Source organism: Symphalangus syndactylus, chromosome 1 (assembly GCF_028878055.3).
Source record: "Symphalangus syndactylus isolate Jambi chromosome 1, NHGRI_mSymSyn1-v2.1_pri, whole genome shotgun sequence".
In the NCBI taxonomy this organism is placed as follows: Eukaryota; Metazoa; Chordata; class Mammalia; order Primates; family Hylobatidae; genus Symphalangus; species Symphalangus syndactylus.
In genome coordinates this window covers 123,321,131-123,342,738 of record NC_072423.2, presented here as the reverse complement: position 1 = coordinate 123,342,738, position 21,608 = coordinate 123,321,131, and the positions used below count along the sequence as shown (strand labels likewise).

General features: G+C 43.2%; 1 protein-coding gene across 3 annotated transcripts in view; it reads left to right on the top strand.

Annotated features, from left to right (window-relative positions):
* The window catches only part of ITGA9 (integrin subunit alpha 9), a 376,700-nt gene that overhangs the window by 160,974 nt on the left and 194,118 nt on the right, over window positions 1-21,608 (top strand). For all 3 annotated transcript variants that reach the window (XM_055283188.2, XM_063612123.1, XM_055283178.2), the window contains one exon: window positions 15,975-16,124. In XM_055283188.2, coding sequence (XP_055139163.2) covers window positions 15,975-16,124 — 150 coding nt within the window. The remainder of the gene's footprint in view (window positions 1-15,974; window positions 16,125-21,608) is intronic.

Here is a 21,608-nt window from a genome sequence, read left to right as displayed (position 1 = left end):
TGTTCTCCTTGTTCAATTCCCACCTATGAGTGAGAACATGCGGTGTTTGGTTTTTTCTCCTTGCGATAGTTTGCTGAGAATGATGGTTTCCAGCTTCATCCATGTCCCTACAAAGGACATGAACTCATCATTTTTTATGGCTGCATAGTATTCCATGGTGTATATGTGCCACATTTTCTTAATCCAGTCTATCATTGTTGGACATTTGGGTTGGTTCCAAGTCTTTGCTATTGTGAATAGTGCCGCAATAAACATATGTGTGCATGTATCTTTATAGCAGCATGATTTATAATCCTTTGGGTATATACCCAGTAATGGGATGGCTGGGTCAAATGGTATTTCTAGTTCTAGATCCCTGAGGAATCGCCACACTGACTTCCACAATGGTTGAACTAGTTTACAGTCCCACCAACAGTGTAAAAGTGTTCCTGTTTCTCCACATTCTCTCCAGCACCTATTGTTTCCTGACTTTTTAATGATTGCCATTCTAACTGGTGTGAGATGGTATCTCATTGTGGTTTTGATTTGCATTTCTCTGATGGCCGGTGATGATGAGCATTTTTTTCATGTGTCTTTTGGCTGCATAAATGTCTCCTTTTGAGAAGTGTCTGTTCATATCCTTTGCCCACTTTTTGATGGGGTTGTTTTTTTCTTGCAAATTTGTTTGAGTTCATTGTAGATTCTGGATATTAGCCCTTTGTCAGACGAGTAGATTGCAAAAATTTTCTCCCATTCTGTAGGTTGCCTGTTCACTCTGATGGTAGTTTCTTTTGCTGTGCAGAAGCTCTTTAGTTTAATTAGATCCCATTTGTCAATTTTGGCTTTTGTTGCCATTGCTTTTGGTGTTTTAGACATGAAGTCCTTGCCCATGCCTACGTCCTGAATGGTATTGCCTAGGTTTTCTTCTAGGGTTTTTATGGTTTTAGGTCTTACATTTAAGTCTTTAATCCATTTTGAGTTAATTTTTGTATAAGATGTAAGGAAGGGATCCAGTTTCAGCTTTCTACATATGGCTAGCCAGTTTTTCCAGCACCATTTATTAAATAGGGAATCCTTTCCCCATTGCTTGTTTTTATCAGGTTTGTCAAAGAGCAGATGGTTGTGGATATGTGGCATTATTTCTGAGGGCTCTGTTCTGTTCCATTGGTCTGTATCTCTGTTTTGGTACCAGTACCATGCTGTTTTGGTTACTGTAGCCTTGTAGTATAGTTTTAAGTCAGGTAGCATGATGCCTCCAGCTTTGTTCTTTTGGCTTAGGATTGACTTGGCGATGCAGGCTCTTTTTTGGTTCCATATGAACTTTAAAGTAGTTTTTTCCAATTCTGTGAAGAAAGTTATTGGCAGCTTGATGGGGATGGCATTGAATCTATAAATTACCTTGGGCAGTATGGCCATTTTCACGATATTGATTCTTCCTACCCATGAGCATGGAATGTTCTTCCATTTGTTTGTATCCTCTTTTATTTCATTGAGCAGTGGTTTGTAGTTCTCCTTGAAGAGGTTCTTCACATCCCTTGTAAGTTGGATTCCTAGGTATTTTATTCTCTTTGAAGCAATCGTGAATGAGAGTTCACTCATGATTTGGCTCTCTGTCTGTTATTGGTGTGTAAGAATGCTTGTGATTTTTGCACACTGATTTTATATCCTGAGACTTTGCTGAAGTTGCCTATCAGCTTAAGGAGATTTTGGGCTGAGACAATGGGGTTTTCTAGATCTACAATCATGTCATCTGCAAACAGGGACAATTTGACTTCCTCTTTTCCTAATTGAATACCCTTTATTTCCTTCTCCTGCCTGATTGCCCTGGCCAGAACTTCCAATACTATGTTGAATAAGAGTGGTGAGAGAGGGCATCCCTGTCTTGTGCCAGTTTTCAAAGGGAATGCTTCCAGTTTTTGCCCATTCAGTATGATATTGGCTGTGGGTTTGTCATAGATAGCTCTTATTATTTTGAGATAGGTCCCAACAATACCTAATCCATTGAGAGTTTTTAGCATGAAGTGTTGTTGAATTTTGTCAAAGGCCTTTTCTGCATCCATTGAGATAATCATGTGGTTTTTGTCGCTGGTTCGGTTTATATGCTGGATTATGTTTCTTGATTTGCATATGTTGAACCAGCCTTGCATCCCAGGGATGAAGCCCACTTGATCATGGTGGATAAGCTTTTTGATGTGCCGCTGGATTTGCTTTGCCAGTATTTTATTGAGGATTTTTACATCGATGTTCATCAGGGATATTGGTCTAAAATTCTCTTTTTTTGTTGTGTCTCTGCCAGGCTTTGGTATCAGGATGATGCTGGCCTCATAAAATGAATTAGGGAGGATTCCCTCTTTTTCTGTTGATTGGAATAGTTTCAGAAGGAATGGTACCAGCTCCTCCTTGTACCTCTGGTAGAATTCGGCTGTGAATCCATCTGGTCCTGGACTTTTTTTGGTTGGTAAGCTATTAATTATTGCCTCAATTTCAGAGCCTCTTATTGGTCTATTCAGAGATTCAACTTCTTCCTGGTTTAGTCTTGGGAGGGTGTATGTGTCGAGGAATTTATCCATTTCTTCTAGATTTTCTAATTCATTTACGTAGAGGTGTTTATAGTATTCTCTGATGGTAGTTTGTATTTCTGTGGGAATCGGTGGTGATATCCCCTTTATCATTTTTTATTGTGTCTATTTGATTATTCTCTCTTTTCTTCATTAGTCTTGCTAGTGGTCTATCAATTTTGTTGATCTTTTCAAAAAACCACCTCCTGGATTCATTGATTTTTTGAAGGGTTTTTTATGTCTCTATTTCCTTCATTTCTGCTCTGATCTTAGTTATTTCTTGCCTTCTGCTAGCTTTTGAATGTGTTTGCTCTTGCTTCTCTAGTTCTTTCAATTGTGAGGTTAGGGTGTCAATTTTAGATCTTTCCTGCTTTCTCCTGTGGGCATTTAGTGCTATAAATTTCCCTCTACACACTGCTTTGAATGTGTCCCAGAGATTCTGGTATGTTGTGTCTTTGTTCTCATTGGTTTCAAAGAACATCTTTATTTCTGCCTTCATTTCGTTATGTACCCAGTAGTCATTCAGAAGCAGGTTGTTCAGTTTCCATGTAGTTGAGTGGTTTTGAGTGAGTTTCTTAATCCTGAGTTCTAGTTTGATTGCACTGTGGTCTCAGAGACAGTTTGTCATAATTTCTGTTCTTTTACATTTGCTGAGGAGTGCTTTAATTCCAACTATGTGGTCAATTTTGGAATAGGTGTGGTGTGGTGCTGAAAAGAATGTATATTCTGTTGATTTGGGGTGGAGAGTTCTGTAGATGTCTATTAGGTACACTTGGTGCAGAGCTGAGTTCAATTCCTGGATATCCTTGTTAACTTTCTGTCTCGTTGATCTATCTAATGTTGACAGTGGGGTGTTAAAGTCTCCCATTATTATTGTGTGGGAGCCTAAGTCTCTTTGTAGGTCACTAAGGACTTGCTTTATGAATCTGGGTGCTCCTGTATTGGGTGCATATATATTTAGGATAGTTAGCTCTTCTTGTTGAATTGATCCCTTTGCAATTATGTAATGGCCTTCTTTGTCTCTTTTGATCTTTGTTGGTTTAAAGTCTGTTTTATCAGAGACTAGGATTGCAACCCCTACCTTTTTTTGTTTTCCATTTGCTTGATAGATCTTCCTCCATCCCTTTATTTTGAGCATATTTGTGTCTCTGCATGTGAGATGGGTCTGCTGAATACAGCATACTGATGGGTCTTGACTCTTTATCCAATTTGCCAGTCTGTGTCTTTTAATTGGGTCAATTAGCCCATTTACATTTAAGGTTAATATGGTTATGTGTGAATTTGATCCTGTCATTATGATGTTAGCTGGTTATTTTGCTCGTTAGTTGATGCAGTTTCTTCGTGGCCTCGATGGTCTTTACAATTTGGCATGTTTTTGCAGTGGCTGGTACCAGTTGTTCCTTTCCATGTTTAGTGCTTCCTTCAGGAACTCTTGTTGGGCAGGCCTGGTGGTGACAGAATCTCTCAGCATTTGCTTGTCTGTAAAGGATTTTATTTATCCTTCACTTATGAAGCTTAGTTTGGCTGGATATGAAATTCTGGGTTGCAAAGTCTTTTCTTTAAGAATGTTGAATATTGGTCTCCACTCTCTTCTGGCTTGCAGAGTTTCTGCAGCAAGATTCACTGTTAGTCTGATGGGCTTCCCTTTGTGGGTAACCCGACCTTTCTCTCTGGCTGCCCTTAACATTTTTTCCTTCATTTCAACTTTGGTGAATCTGACAATTATGTGTCTTGGAGTTGCTCTTCTTGAGGAGTATCTTTGTGGCATTCTCTGTATTTCCTGAATTTGAATGTTGGCCTGCCTTGCTAGATTGGGGAAGTTCTCCTGGATAATATCCTGCAGAGTGTTTTCCAACTTGGTTCCATTCTCCCTGTCACTTTCAGGTACACCAATCAGACGTAGATTTGGTCTTTTCACATAGTCCCATATTTCTTGGAGGCTTTGTTCATTTCTTTTTATTCTTTTTTCTCTAAACTTCTCTTCTCGCTTCATTTCATTCATTTGATCTTCCTTCACTGATACTTTCTTCCAGTTGATCAAATTGGCTACTGAGGCTTCTGCATTCGTTGCATAGTTCTCGTGCCATGGTTTTCAGCTCCATCAGGTCCTTTAAGGACTTCTCTGCATTGGTTATTCTGGTTAGCCATTCATCTAATTTTTTTCAAGGTTTTTAACTTCTTTGCCATGGGTTCGAACTTCCTCCTTTAGCTTGGAATAGTTTGATCGTCTGAAGCCTTCTTCTCTGAACTCATCAAAGTCATTCTCCGTCCAGCTTTATTCCGTTGCTGGTGAGGAGCTGCATTCCTTTGGAGGAGGAGAGGCGCGCTGAATTTTAGAGTTTCCAGTTTTTCTGCTCTGTTTTTTCCCCATCTTTGTGGTTTTATCTACCTTTGGTCTTTGATGATGGTGATGTACAGATGGGGTTTTGGTGTGGATGTCCTTTCTGTTTGTTAGTTTTCCTTCTAACAGGACCCTCAGCTGCAGGTCTGTTGGAGTTTGGCGGACGTCCACTCCAGACCCTGTTTGCCTGGGTATCAGCAGCGGAGGCTGCAAAACAGCAGATATTGGTGAACAGCAAATGTTGCTGCCTGATTGTTCCTCTGGAAGTTTTGTCTCAGAGGAGTACCTGGCCATGTGAGGTGTCAGTCTGCCCCTACTGGGGGGCGCCTCCCAGGTAGGCTACTCAGGGGTCAGGGACCCACTTGAGGAGGCAGTCTGTCTGTTCTCAGATCTCCAGCTGCGTGCTGGGAGAACCATTCCTCTCTTCAAAGCTGTCAGACAGGGACATTTAAGTCTGCAGAGGTTTCTGCTGCCTTTTGTTTGGCTATGCCCTGCCCCCAGAGGTGGAGTCTACAGAGGTAGGCAGGCCTCCTTGAGCTGCGCTAGGCTCCACCCAGTTCGAGCTTCCCAGCCGCTTTGTTTACCTACTCAAGCCTTGGCAATGGTGGGCGCCCCTCCCTCAGCCTTGCTGCTGCCTTGCAGTTTGACCTCAGACTGCTGTGCTAGCAATAAGCAAGGCTCCATGGGCGTAGGACCCTCCAAGCTAGGCGCGGGATATAATCTCCTGGTGTGCCGTTTGCTAAGACCATTGGAAAAGCACAGTATTAGGGTAGGAGTGACCCGATTTTCCAGGTGCTGTCTGTCACCCATTTCTTTGACTAGGAAAGGGAATGCCCTGACCCCTTGCACTTCCTGGTTGAGGCGATGCCTTGCCCTGCTTCGGCTCACGCTCGGTGTGCTGCACCCCACTGTCCTGCACCCACTGTCCAACACTCGCCAGTGAGATGAATCTGGTACCTCAGTTGGAAATGCAGAAATCACCCGTCTTCTGCGTCGCTCACGCTGGGAGCAGTAGACTGGAGCTGTTCCTATTTGGCCATCTTCGCTGTTATTTTTAAGAATAAATTTTAAAAGGACAAAGTAAAACTCCAAGTTGAACTTAGTGGCAAGGAAGGGTCAAAATGAGACTCTGCATGTAACTCCCCATGCCTCTCCACTACTGATAGGATCTGCCTGGTCCACATCACCCTGGAGTGCTAGGGTGACCCTAGCACTGTATCCAGCTCTTCTCACCTCTTTAGGAATTTTAAGCCTACAAATTAAGTATGGAATTTATTATGTGGTATCTTGCATTTCAGAAGCAGAATATGAGATAGGGATTTTTGCCAGAGATTTATTGGGGGAGTGCTCTCAGAAGTGAGGAAAACAGAAAGGGACCGGGAAAAAATGTTGAGTAAGGATGTGGTCTCAGGAAAAGTCTAGCCTCAGCCTGATCCCGTGCAGAAGCTCTGGAGCAGAGCTTATCCCACCCAGCAGCAAGGGGGATGGGCTGTTATCCTGCTGCATCTGCCAGCCAGGGAATGGAGCAGGTATTAGTTTTCTAGTCCACTTCAAAAATTACAAATTTAGCATCTTAAAACAGCATAAAGTTTCTATCTCATAGTTTCTATGGGTTAGGAGTCTGAGCATGGCCTGCTTAGTGTTTCACAAGGCTGTACTCAAGGTGCCAGCCAGATCTTTTATGTGGCTTGGGGTCTTGCTCCGGGCTTGCATGGATGTTGGTGGAATTCACTCCTGCAGCTGTGGAGCCCAGGGTGACTTGCTTCTTCAAGACTAGCAGAAGACTCTTTTTGCTGCTTCCAGTCTCTTAGCTCAGCCTTCCAGTCTCTTAGCTCACTGCTCTCCAAGGATTCTTGACACTTGCACTCCAACCCACTCTGGGTCAGAAGCTATTCCTCCCTGTGAAAGGGGTCACTTGAGTAGGCCAATTCATGCCGTCCTTTCTGATTCACTCAATTCAGCTGACTCAGAACTTTAATTACATCTGCAAACTCCCCTCACCTTTCCCATTTAATGTAACATCACAGGAGTGAGAACCATCGTATGTCCAGTCCTTCCCACCCTCAAAGGGAGAGGATTATACAGGGGCGTGGGTCACTGGCATCATTTTAGGATTCTGCCCGTCACTTGCAGGCTTCTCTGGAGGAGATGGCTCCTGTCACCCAAGGGCAGTTCTCCTGAGAAAATTGTGGGCATAAGCAATGCCTGTGGTGGCCAGGGCACTGAGGTCCCATGACCTGGTTCCAGCCTGCTCTCCTTCCCTGTCCATAGTCCCTCCCTGCCCCTCCCCCATGATCTTGCCCCACAGACCCTTCTCAGGTGGCAGTGGTGGTGGTGTTGTAGGGGCAACTGGCTTTTTTAGAGTGCCAGGAGCTCTCCAAGGTGCTCGACGTCCATTTCTCTAATCTTCACAATAAGCATGCAAGGTTGATTCTGTCATCCCATTTTACATCTGAGAAAACAGGCACAGAGAGAGTAGGTAAAGTGGCCAAGGTTACAGTTTGCAAGAAATGGAGCTGGGACCCCCTCTGACCTTGGACTGGCTGACATCAAAGTTATCGCTTTGCCTGGTCCTGTCATCTCTCTTCCTCAGATGTCTAGTGTTTATTAGACCTCCATAGTATCTTCACCAACTGAAAAGGTGCCCCATCAGCCTGAGGAACTCCCAGGGTCACCCCTCTCCAAGGATTCTTGACACTTGCATTTCTACCCACTCTGGGTCAGAAGCTATTCTTCCCTCATTGGGTTGCCACCATTCTTGTAAGGGCACCTTCTTCTCTGCACCACAGTTTTTTGCTCACACTCCTCCTATTTTTCTCTTCTCAGCTTCCCTATGCCTCATGATGCCAGGCATAAGGCACACAGCAACCAAGTGTTGGCAGAAGGCAAATTATATGGTTTGGCTGTGTCCTCACCCAAATCTCATCTTGAATTGTAGCTCTTATAATTCCCACGTGCTCTGGGAGGGACCTGGTGGGAGATAATTGAATCCTGGGGGTGGTTTTCCCCATACTGTTCTTGTGGTAGTGAATAAGTCTCGTGAGGTCTGTTGCTTTTATAAGGGGAAACCCCTTTCACTTGGATCTCATTCTCTCTTGTCTGCTGCCATGTAAGATGTGCCTTTCGCCTTCCATCATGGTTGTGAGGCCTCCCCAGCCATATGGAACTGTGAGTCCATTAAACCTCTTTTATTTTATAAATTACCCAGTCTTGGGTATGTCTTATCAGCAGCATGAGAACAGACTAATACACCAGTTGAGGTTCCTCCAGAGAGTTAACAAAATGTCCATGCACTCTTTCATTGTTCCCCCATACCCACAGACGTGCCATCCCTGGCCCTGCCTGGATGCCAGTACCTGGCCACTGCTGCTACATTCCGTGCTTTTGGACAAGAGCATGCTCAGTATTGTCCAGGAGACCCAGGGAGCTGACGACAGAGCTGAGATCTAGTTCCTACAGCTACAGTTACCACCCCTGCCCCCGCACACACACAGACTCTCCAATGCAAAATCAAACCATTCCCAAATATCCAGCTACATATTGTTTTACCTTTGAAGGGAAAAAGCGTCAGTGGGGTTATGTGATTTTCATAGATGAATAATTTATGCAAATATGTTAATTGGAGAGTAATTGATGCTTTCTTGACCCTCATGAGCACTGATGCTTGCCAAAGGGTTATACATTTCAGACTAATGATGATATCCATTACTATATGCGAAATTGCTTATAAACTAATATATAGTCATATTAAAATCTCTAATCTCATTGAGAAATTTTCAGAAACAAGATACACTGATTTTCTCACCACTTATTTCCTGCTCTTATGACAGAATTTCTGGAGTTATTCGAATTCAGCTGGTTTTTGGAGCTCTGTCTAGTCAATATTTATAACTGAACTAGTTCAAACAGTTCAAGCATTGTCTCTTCTCTTTCTGGTTGAAGTTCTGTCTTAGAAGACTGTTGTAGTCAGCTGTGCTTGTCATAAAGTTTTGTTTAAAATTATTTTAGAATTTTCTTCTTTGGCTTTAATTTAAATTTTTGTTTACTTTTTTTTTTTTTTTTTTCCGGCTCACTGCAAGCTCCACCTCCCAGGTTCACACCATTCTCCTGCCTCAGCCTCCCAAGCAGCTGGGACTACAGGCACCTGCCACCAGGCCTGTCTAATTTTTTTGTATTTTTTAGTAGAGACAGCGTTTCACTGTGTTAGCCAAAATGGTCTCGATCTCATGACCTCATGATCCACCCGCCTCAGCCTCCCAAAGTGCTGGGATTACAGGCATGAGCCACCGCGCCCGGCCTTGTTTACTTTTTAATTTATAGGATTGTAAATGAAACCACACTTGGCCTCAGTTTATTCTCTGGGAAATAGGTTCTTGCTACAGGTACAGTTTATAATAAGGATTTATTTCATAATAGGGGGCTTTTTATAGATTTTCATATCATAGTTGCCATTTAAAAAATTGTATTAAAGTCTGGGCGCAGTGGCTCATGTCTGTAATCCCAGCATTTTGGGAGGCCAAGGCGGGTAGATCACCTGAGATTAGGAGTTTGAGATCAGCCTGGCCAACATGGTGAAAACTCCGTCTCTACTAAAAATACAAAAAATTAGCCGGGCGTGGTGGTGTGTGCCTGAATTCCCAGCTACTCTAGAGGCTGGGGCAGGAGAATCACTTGAACCTGGGAGGCAGAGGTTGCAATGAGCTGAGATTGTGCCATTGCACTCCAGCCTGGGCAACAAGAGTGAAACTCTGTCAAAAAAAAAATTGTGTTAAAAATGGTAATGATCACCATTTATTACTTGCCTACAGTATGTCAGTCATTATACAAGGTATATTTTATAATTATAAATATTATTTATTATCTCATTACAAATATGTTGTACCTTGCACTGTGTCCTGTATGTCTGTTATGTTTATTTCTGAATTTTCCTTCCTTCTTCCTCTCCATGCTTTGATCTGGATATTTCCTGTTGAGAGAATACATTGAGGCCAAGTGTGTTTTCATTCACAATCCTATAAATTAAAAAGCAAACAACTTCTGGGTCACTGGTCATCTTTTCTGCTGTGTTCAATCTCCAGTAAAATATATCTTGTCTTCTCAGCACCTTAACCACTGTCCTCTGCCTGGTTTCTTAGTCTCACAGCCCCATGCTGCTGTAGAATTGGCAGATACCTTGAGGATAATTGTGGTGTAAGCTAAACATACCTCAATAAACTTTTTTCTGTTTGGGATTTTGGCCCCTCAAGTCCTCGTTGCCTTATTAGCCCTGAGCTCTTAAGTTTTGTCTTCACAGAGTCATAAGATTTCCAGAAATTCAGCTTAGAAACTCAAGAACTTAGCTTTTTAGCCACTGCTTCACTTTCAGTTTCATAGCCTCTCATCCCACACTGCTTACAAATCTGAAAACACCTCAGGGGAAAAGTGCCCCTAAATATTGGGGTTACCTCCACATTCTTTCCTTCTCTTTAGGACCCTAGACTCTGAAGTCCTGGCTGTCTTGATAGTTAGTTCCCTGATAACTTTATATATTTTTAATTTTTTTTAAATGAACCTGGCATTTCAAACATAAGTTCTATGATAATTTTAAACAGGGGTGTGTGTGTGTGTGTGTGTGTGTGTGTCCAGCTTTTCGAGTTGTCCGTGGGAGGACAGTTTCAGTAAGTTACTCTATCATTACTGGAAATGCAAAATCCTGTTTTCTTTTAAAAGAATCTTCAAGCTGATGAGAATTTTAAAGTAGCTTATAACATTTTAACTGTGATCTTATTTATTATGAATATAGAGATAAAGGAAAAGGACATCCCACTTTTGAAGATTTCTCATTTCTAGGAGTGTCTACAAGGTTATCATAGGTGAAAGTAGGGTTGGATGCAGAGAAATAGTAAGAAAGGATGGAGGATGGAGGGGACAAAAAGATCACATGTTTGGAAAAAGAAAAAAATACTGAATCCTCTTTTAAAAACACTTAGAAGATTTTCCCTAAACTAATTATCTGGCTTAATGCTAACTGCTTATTTGCTGACCTTCTGCGTTATTTACAAATTTAAAGCGGGGCCAACCCTTCCTGTTTTAATTTACCCCGGCAGCTGCTGGTTAGCTAAGGAAGAAAAAACCCTCCTTTTTTTTTTTTTTTAATGGAGACAAGCAGCAATTAGGTAGGCTTCTAGGTCAGGTGGCCAGTTAGGGGTGCCAGGGTTCCCAGGTCCAGCTTTCTTCGGGTCATAGAGTGAGAGTGCGAATCAAGTCACTCGGATATTTCTCCCGAATTGAAATGCGTATCTTCCTTTGGCTGGGAAGATGGGGGTCCCCTCTTCTCCATCTCTGCTGCTGAGTCCTGGTGCAAGCCCTTACTCTCTTTCTGCTAAACCCGTGTAGCAGCCTCCTCCGTAGCCTGTTTCTCCCCAGCCCCGCACCCATCAGTCCACTTCCACACAGCAGTTGCAGGGACCTTTCTAGAGCACAGCCTCCTGCTGCCTCCATGTTGGCCTCCCTGCCCCTGTCAGAGGGATTTTTATTTATTTTATTTTATTTGTTTTTGAGACAGAGTCTTGCTCTGTCACCCGGGCTGGAGTGCAGTAGCGTGATCTCGGCTCACTGCAACCTCCGCCTCCTGGTTTCAAGCAATTCTCCTGCCTCAGCCTCCCGAGTAGGTGGGATTACAGGCGTGCGCCACCACGCCCGGCTAATTTTTGTATTTTTAGTAGAGTTGGGGTTTCACCATGTTGGCCAGGCTGGTCTCAAACTCCTGACCTCAGGTGATCCACCTGCCTCAGCCTCTTAAGGTGCTGGGATTAGAGACGTGAGCCACCGTGCCCAGCCAAGAGGGACTTTTCTATAACAGCCTCTAGTATCATGCTACCCCCTTCCCAGCTCTCCCTAGCTTTTAAGATCACATAACCTGGAAAGTCCCCTGAGATCTGGTTCTGCATGAATCTTCTCTCCCCTATTGCTGCCTACCAACTTGACTTCCCACCTTTGGGAGTCAGATGCAGTCCGCTGGACAGCCCATGCCCTCTCCTCGCGGCTACACCACCCCTACCTTGCCCCTGCTCTCTGCCTGATGTCCTATTGTCTTTTGACTGTGCCCAGGGGCATTTCCTCTGGGAAGCCTGCCAGCCCTCAGTCTGAACCTTTGGGTCCCCAAAGCCTCCCCTGTCCTGGTATGTGTTGCACTGCGTTGTCATCCCTTGTCTGTTTCCCCTGAGACTCATTATTCCCTGAAGGTCTTTCATCTCTGTTTCCCTGTGGCCCAGCACATTGCCTGGCATAAAGTAAGCACCCAATAAATTTCAGATGGAGCATATGTTAAGTTCCCTATAAAACCTCAGCTGCTGCAAATTCTGCCACCAGCCTGGGTGTTCTCCTCTGTGGGGGCTCCTTCAGTTTTCAGAGACAGGAGACTCCCATAGATTTTTAGCAGGAAAAGGTAGATTCTTGCCTTTTAGTCTGTCAGAATTACACTTTATTAGATGCTTTAGAACTGCAGAAGCTTCAATTTTAGAATTTTCGGTTTGTAGCGTTACTTTTTTTTAAGCAGTAAAATTTCAGCGACTATGGTCTGTGCCAGAGCCCTAAGCCTCTTTCTCCATCCTAAGGAGTTTCTCTGCTTAATTGCAGTGCTGAGCTCGGGGAAGCTACACATCCAAAAATGAAAAGGAAACCACTAAATGGTGCTGCTACTTTTCCTTTGCAGCTCAGATAAAACAGGCCTAGTGTGGGAAGAAGGGGCTGTCCTTTTGGGGGTGTTGGCCTGTTCCTAATTGCTGCACCCTCCTCTGCCTCCACCCACGCCTCAGTGTGGTTTGGGTCCCTTCTGCCCAGAGCTACTGGGACATGTAATAAGAAGCTGCTTTTCAGACTTCTTAATTAAAATAGGTTCTGGCAGCCATTGCCAGGAAGCAGCATTCACACCCCTACATGTCCAAATGCATTACTCATCCAAAATAAGATATGCCACTACTCAGGTTTCCCTCCTCAGCCACCATGGCTTGAATGGCTGCATTTAGAAACAGCCCTTACTTCAAGCCCCTATTTCTTAATTATTTGTCACTTATTCACATTCATCCTTGTGTGTGAAACATTTTTCCCCTCACCCTATATGCTGTTATGTAAACAAGTGATTTTTTAGGATTATGTCAGAACCTGATATAGTTAGGGTGGTTTTAAAATAGTATTTTATGGACAGCAAGAAAAGTAGTTTTGCTTCTGGTTTTACTTGCTAGCTTTGGGATGGAGGGCAATTTATTTGAGCTTCTGCACCTCTGTGATCTTGTCTGTAAAACGGGGACAATGGCTGGTGCTGTGGCTCACACTTTTAATCCCAGCACTTTGGGAGGCTGAGGCAGAAGAATCACGTGAGAACAGGAGTTCAAGACCACCTTGGGCAACATAGTGAGACCCCATCTCTACAAAATAAAAAATAAATAAAAGAAATAAAATAACGAAAGTTAGCCAGGCATGGTAGTATCCAACTGTAGTCCCAGCTACTCAGGAGGCTGAGGCAGAAAGATTGCTTGAGCTTAAGAGTTAATGGCCGCAGTGAGCTATGATTGTCCCACTTCTGGAAAACAGAGCAAGACTCTGTCTCAAAAAAAAAAAAAAAAAAGTGGAGGTGGGGGTCAATAATCTGCCAGCTCAGGTATTGTAAGGATTAAGAAAGACAGTGTCTGTGAAGAGTTTGGCCCAGTCTCTGGAACACATTTGGTAGCCAGGAAATAGTAAATGACTTCTGTTTCCCTACCCCCATCTTCACCTCCTCCCCTAGAATAACAACATCATAACTGACTTATTTCATCATTAAGGATTTAAATGCAAAACCTTAAGATAGCCTTAGGGAAACACTGAAGAATTTATTTTTAAACACATAAAGATTGCATTCATTCATCCCTCTCCACACCACTGGCAGTCTTCAAATTCTGGTTAGCAGAGTCAGCGGGCAGGGAGGATCTGGATCCTGGGGTTGTGTGCTTTGCTCCCAGAGGGACATGAGTATCAAAGGTCTGCCCCGATATCTGCAGTTCAAGAGACGTTTTCTGGAAATAATTTGTCCAAAACCTCCCCCATCACTCTCTTAGAGAAGTCCTGTGTTTTATTTATGCTGAATGATTGAATCTATTCCCAGCTGAATGCTTTCCTGAACACCAGTAAAAATCATCTGCCAGTCACTCAGGCTCCCACCCTGGGAGTCATCTGTCCCCTTTGCCTGGTCTCCCATGCCCCACAGCTCAGCAGCCACAGGCATGGCCGTATCTGCCTCTCTTGCCCTTGCCACTCCACTTCATCTTGGCCATCTCCTCTCCGGGGCTGCTGCGGGAGATTTCCAATCTGCCCTCCAGTGTCTCTGCATGCATTCTACTCACCTCCTCTCCCCTCCAGCCCCAAGGAACTCTGAAGAAACACAAGCTTCTGTGGCCACGTACACTTAGGACTACCACCGCTTACTTCTTGGAGGCAATGGCAGTAAAAATGGAAACAACAAACAAAACAGAAAAAAATCCTCTTTAACTTTAACTTGGTGGCCCCCACAATCTAATTTCAGACTCTTATTTACCCCAGTCCTAGGGAACTGAGGTTCATAGGACCCATCTGGGTGAATGCTGCTACAGTTTGTGGATGGGCTGCTCCCCATTTGCTTGTTCAGGTAGCTTTGAGCCCAAACATTGGTCAGCAAGGGCATCCATACAGTGACATGCTGTATGTCATCAAAAAGAAGGTGTTCCTGACATAGACAATTTCCAGAATATATGCTAAGTGACTAAAGCAAAGTGCAGCATGAGATGCCACCATGTGCTGCAGATGCTTGGACTGGATGGATACCTAAGTACCCCCAAACTGGCGGGCACATCTGCCTCTGGGGAAGGGGGCTGGGTGTCAGGGAGGGGTGGGAGCAAATTTCTCCCTGTGTGCCTCCTGGGGCCTTTAGAACCTCTACTTTGAACACAGTGCTACTCTGCTCCAAACGCCCCCAAACTTCACACAGAGAGTAGTATGAAGTCCTCAGCTCTGCACTTGTGGCCCTAAGGTTGGCCTCAGCCTGTCCACCCAGCTTCTCTTCTCATTCTTCCCTGCTGCCACTCTCCTGTCTCTCCTCAGGGACTCGGCTGTTTGCGCCACTTTCCTTTGACACATCTCAGACTTGCCCTGCTCCACTTGGAAGTCCTTGGAGCAGCCCACACACACCCCTGCCGAGCTCACTGTCTCAGAATGTGGGACCACCTACCAGCTTTACTCCTGCCTCTAACTCTAATTTGTGAGATTGTGGGGGCCAGAGTCCCCAGGAGGCAGTGATGCTGTGTGCAGAAAAGCCAAGAGCTCCAGGGCTGAACAGATGTGACTGAAAATCTTTACCAGACATGTGCCCTGGGGAACTGAGCCTTGCATTTCCCCTTTCCTTTTCTGTATAATGGAGGATAACAAGCCTTCACTCACAGGGCGTGGGTGTGTTTCTCATCTCCCTGCAGCACCTAGCACAGTACCTGGCATCTCATATGTTCAGGGCATGTTTGCTCTCCTCCCTTCCTTTCCCATCATGACTGTCAATCTACTATTCCCTTGGGGCTTGAGATTCTTGGATTCCGAAGGAAAGAACACAGGGCCAGGAATCAGACTTTCATCCTTGCCTCCACTGATGTCTAACTCTGGGATGACACTGGGCCACTCAGTCTTTGGATTCCCTGTCCTAACACAAAATCCATATTTATCTCAATGCAAAAGAGATTTGGTCATCAAAACACTGAACGCAAAGGGTTAGCAGAGTGAGCACAGATGTTCTCCCATTTGCCAACTGGTTTCTAAGAATATTTGGAGGATGAGTAAAGTAATGTCTTCCATATGCTCAAGAGAAGATGATTTAGCACCACACAAGGTAGAGAAGGAGAGCCCCCACCCATCAACAGAATGACCTTGGACAAGACACTAGCTGCCCTAGGCCTCAATTACCTCATTTAAAATATGAAAGTCATAAAACCCTACCTCACAAGGGTGATTGTGAGGATCATATGAGGCAATTCATGTGGAAGGTCTTTGTAAACTGTGAAATGCTCTACGACTGTCAGCCAGGATTAGTAGTTAATGCGCGTATTTGTTTATTGTTTCAGCGGAGGGTGCAGGACGTCATCAGCCCGATCGTGTTTGAAGCAGCCTACAGCCTCAGTGAGCATGTGACTGGAGAGGAGGAGAGGGAACTGCCGCCTCTGACACCAGTTCTCCGCTGGAAAAAGGGACAAAAGATTGCCCAAAAGAATCAGGTCAGAACCTTAAAGCTCATACTCAGCACCCAAGGTGGCAGCTGCACACAGCAGAAATAAGGGCCCAAAAGTTGAGAGAGCCATGGGCCTGGCTGCTCAGGAGACCACAGCCAGGACACACCTCCTCTCTGGGTCTCCCTTTTCTGATCTGCAAAATGATAAAATAAACAATCTTAGGGGTTACTTGTGACTACTATGGGACTTAAACACTTTCAGACAATTCTCAAGCTGTTAGAAGTTACAATCTCCTCAAGGTCGTGAGCTGGCTGGCCACTTGGTCCCTGAACTTGCCCCTGTTCCTAGACTGTTTTCAGAGCTTAGATTGGTGGATAGTAGGTGCTTAATGAATGTTTTATTGGTGGGAGAATGAGTGAGGTGAAGAAGCAAGAACGGTAGCTTGCTGAATTGGCAGTTGAGTTACAGAATGCTCAACCCAAGAGTCCCTGGAAACCAGAGCACTGGGGCAAGTACAGGTGGTCCACACTCATCAGATTCTGGGATGTGCTGCTGTGTAGAGAAGCTTTGGTGTGATGTTGGGTGCATCACTCGTATGAGGTAGGAGTGAGCCTGTGCCTGATTCTGTGCCGCAGCGCTGGCCAGCTCTGAGGCGTGCAGCACTGAGTGCAGTGCAGGAAATATGCAAGGAATCTGCAATCCCAAGTCTGTTTCAAATCTTTTCTTGAAACCCAAGATGACCACAGATTCAGAACCCTGCAGAAGATCAGGAAAAACTGTGGGCTAACCCAGCCTCCTAGGCAGGGTTGGGGCAAAGCTGTGGAACCACCTTTCACAGTGCTTCAGACCACTCTAAGTGTGGGGAAAACTAGCAGATTGTGACCCATGCCTTGTAGATTAGAGTTGTAGACTGAACCACAGAGAAGTGTTTGGGATTTGAGATAATCATCTAGGTGTTCACATAAGTGCTGAGATTTTTACCAAGGCATCGCATTATCTCCCAAAGCCTCTTTCCCATCATCCTAAGTGGGATTCCCTAGAAGCAGGGCCTGAGAAAGGGAATTGGGAACACATGGTCTAATGATGCTGTGCTCTTAGGGAAAACCTGTAAAGAAAAGGCAGGGGGCTCAACATGGTTGTGGTCTCATAAAGTCTGGCTGAGGGACTCTGGAACAAAAATTACACCAAAGAGTTGTCCTCGCCTTGAGGCAAGAGGGCTTCCCTTTTGTGCCCAATATCATTCAGCCATTGACTGGCTGTGGGGTGGAAGGGGAGTGTAACTCTCCTTGAAAGGAGATCCCTTCAGCTGAGGGTGGTTCTCTAGAGAAGAATGCAGATGTGAGCTGTAAGCAGCCTACACACACATCAGCCAGGGGATGGGCCACAGTTCACAGTGCCCACTACACATCAAAACACACCCTCTGGGGAATGCTGCCAAGAGGTTTTGATTTAAAACATGAACCTTCTTTCACAACACAAGTGCCCCAGGAGAGTGGCCTTAAGTCCCACTGGCCATTGATACTTGGGGGAGTGAGGGAGGACACCTGGTGGTGGCATCTAAGCAGGTGGGCAGAGTAGATGGGCTGGCCTTAGGCTGAGGTGTGGAGAAGGCTAGAGAAGAGTAGAAGATAAGGTGAAGAGGCAGGGCGGGAAGCTGATGGCTTCTGCCTTGACTGGGAAGTACAGACCTAGGTCCCCTCCTGACAGGGAAGTAGGGAGAAGAGGTCGGCCTGGGGACACAGTAAAGCATGGTATTATGGTAACTCCTAGATAATTGGTCTCTAGTTCTAGAATTATTCTGCTTTCTAAGGTCAAATCTTACTGGACTGATAAACTTACCCATACTTGGGTTATGGAAGTTACCCAGACTTGGGGTCCTGGGAAGAATTTCAGGGTCCTCTGTGCTTGTTTGTTTCTGAATTGACCCAATGAGGTAGTCATCTACTCTGTCCAGCATCTTGCTAGCCTGGCCATACTTTCCACAGTGAACCTAACTCTCATTCCTGCAAGTCTGTCAGTGGCACAGATGTGGACTTTCTTTAGTGAAAAGCATCTTAGAACCTTTACTGACATTTTTAGATTTAAGCAGCCCGATCAAAGCCAGAGATGGAGGGACAGATTAGTGTCAAAATGATGTTCTTGGTCACTTCTGGTTCAAGATGGCCAACCAAGCACAAATGTTGATGTCTGTGCCTTCTGGGACCCCACTGCAATGATTATAAATGAGTAGATCAGAACAGGGAGGACAACACTGTGAAAGAAATGGCATCAGCTAATGAAAGAGTCCAGTAATTTTCTGGTATGAGTGAAGTAAATGGAAGAGTGTTAGTGGGTGAACTTGAACTATACATGAAAGAGCTGGCTTCCTGCCTACCCAGGGAACAGAGAAGCTGCAGTCACAGCCAGGCCAACAGTTACAGAGGGGGCCACAGTAAGAAGTGGGACTGAAAGTGGTGGTGTTATTGAGGGAGGTCAGTGAAATGTGAAGGTTCGTATGAAGAAGGGTTAGAGTTGACTTTTCACCGTTGTCCCTATCCCTACATGCTTCAGGCATGCAGAATAGCAAGCAGCCAGGCATCGTCTTCTCTAAAGTGTTGAATAAACTGTTTAAGATAGTGTGGGCAGCCTCATTCTCGGAAAAGAAATCCTCACTTCTGGCATTTGAAGTCACCAACGTAAGAGCTAGTTTTCTCTCCCACAATCCACCCAAACACTTTCACAGATTTTCTACTCAGTCCTTTTGCCTTAGTTTGAAATATGAATGGACAACCAAGGAAACCCAAGATTGAGGAAAATTTGGTGCATGAAAGGAAAGGCTAAAATAAACCAGTAGAATAACTAACTTAAAAGGAAACAAATGATTTAGGGAATATAAGAGATTATTTAAAAAAATTTTAAAAACGCAACATCTTCATGTATATGCTGTAGACACAAGGAGATTTAGGAATATATTCCATTCTTTTCATTTTCTAATGGATGGGATTCTGTTCCTTTTTAAAGGGAGGAATGAAAGGCAAGGGAAGTGTTCTTAAAAATTAAAAATATATTTGCAGCACCAAAAACTCAGTGGAAGTATTAGAAGATAATGGTAAATAATTTCCCAATGGAAGTGCTAAAAGACAAGTAGAAAAGAAAGCTAAAGAATAAATTTACGGGGTCCTATATCTCCAAGTAATAAGAATACTAGAAAGTAAGAATACCAGTAATAAGAAAAGAGAAAGAAGGGGGAGAAAATTATGTGATAATAGAATAGCATGTTTCAGAGTTAAAGAGAGAGACTATTTTTTAAAATTGGTGTAAACAACAATTTACAATCAAGATAAACCAAAATTATCATAGACACATCATTTTGAAATGTCAGTGCTCCAAAGACAAAGGGAAAATTCTAAATGTTTTGAGGGCAAAGAATGCAGGAATGTTGATCATGGAGGATAAGTCAGCTTACAACAGAATGAGAGTCAGACTGAGTAGTCCATTAGACTTTTTATAAGCAAGATTAGAAACTAAACTCTGGTGAAATAAAGGCTTCAATGTTCTGAGGGAAAATGATTTTGAAATTAGAATTTTGTTTTCAGCCACACAATCAAAGTATGTGGTAAAAATAAAGTCACTTTTCAGATATGCAAGAACCCAGAAAGTTTACCTCCCTAGTAACTCTTCCAAGGAAATTATCTTGTACTTCAACAAAACAAAAATGACAACCAGAAGGAGCAAGATGTGGGATACAAGAAACTCTGGAACTAACTCTCAAAAGTCTAATGACAAGAAATCCCAGAATGATAACTGCAGCAAGTCTAAAAAGCAGCCAAGTCAGTTGAGAAGAGGAGACCAATTAACTTCCAGAAGAATGAAGCTAAGCAATAGAATGATGAGCAAGTGGCAAATATTCAGGATACAGTGCAGATTGAATATGTTTCTTTTATGGGTAAGAAAAAAATAAAGGCAATCAAGACCTCTCAGAAAAATAAAAATAAGATAATTACCTGTACAGATTCTCCTTGACTCACGATGGGGTTATGTCCCAATAAACCCATCATGAATTTAAAATATTATAATTTGAAAATGTATTTAATACACCTAACCTGCTGAATATCATTGCCTAGCCTACCTTAAATGTGTTCAGAACACTTACATTAGCCTACGGTTGGGCAAAAGTCATCTAACACAAAGCTTATTTTACAATAAAGTGTTGAATATCTCATGTAATGTATTGAATACTATACTGAAAATGAAAAACAAAATGGTTATGGGTACTCACCATTAACACACACAGCTGAAAGCACACTGGACCTAAAGAATATTTGAACTAAAATTAACTGCTGGATTATGGGGCTACTACTGTAACAGGGTCATCCGTTTCTCTCCTGATGAGTCTCAAGAATAGCTGGTAGAAGCCACTGGGGTATTGACACTTGTTGATGGCTTAGCAGGCATGGTGTTCTGTAGAAAGCTATCAGTTGTTTACCCTTCTAATCCTGTAACTGACTGGGACCTGCAGCTCACTCCCACTGCCCAGCATCACAAGAAGTATTGTACCACATATTGCTACCCTGGGAAAAGCTTTTGAAATAAAAAATTCGAAGTATGGTTTCTACTGAATGCATACTACCTTCACACCTTTGTGAAGTCAAAAAATCGTAAGTTGAACCATTATAAGTTGGGGACTGTCTCTATGTCATGGTTAAAATATAAAACAAATTAAAATGTGATAAAATAACCAGTTATAACTATCAGATGTTTTTTGTAAGCCTCATGGTAACCACAAGGCAAAAACTTATAGTAATACAAACATAAAAATAAAAAAGCAAAGAACCAAACCATACCACTAGAGAAAATCACTTGACCACAAAGGAAGATAGCAAGAAAGGAAGAAAGGAACAAAGGATCTACAAAACAACTAGAAAACAATAAAAGTGCAGTAGTAAGTCCTTATTTATCAATAATTATCTTAAATGTAAATGGATTAAACTCTCCAATCAAAAGACATGGAGTGGTTAAATGGATTAAAAAATAAATAAATAAATAAATAAATAAGACCTAACTATATGCTGCTTATAAGAGACTCACTTCACCTGTAAGGACACACATAAAATGAAAGCAAAGGGATGAAAAAAATTCTATGCAAATGGAAACCAACACAGAGCAGGAGTAGTTATATCAGGTAAAATAGACTTTAAGTCAAAAACTGTAAAAACAGACAACGAAGATCATTATACAATGATAAAGGGATCAGTTCAGCAAGAGGACTTAACAATTGTAAATATACATGCACCCAACACCAGAGAACCTAAATATGTAAAGCAAATATTAATAAATCTTATGAGAGAGATAGATTGCAATACATTAATATTAGGGAATTTCAATGCCCCACTTTCTGCAATGGACAGATCATCCAGACAGAAGATCAATAAGGAAACATCAGACTTAAACTACACTCTAGAACAAATACATCTAACAGACATATACACAACAGTCCATCCAACAGCTACAGAATACACATTCTTCTCAACTGCACATGGAACACTCTCC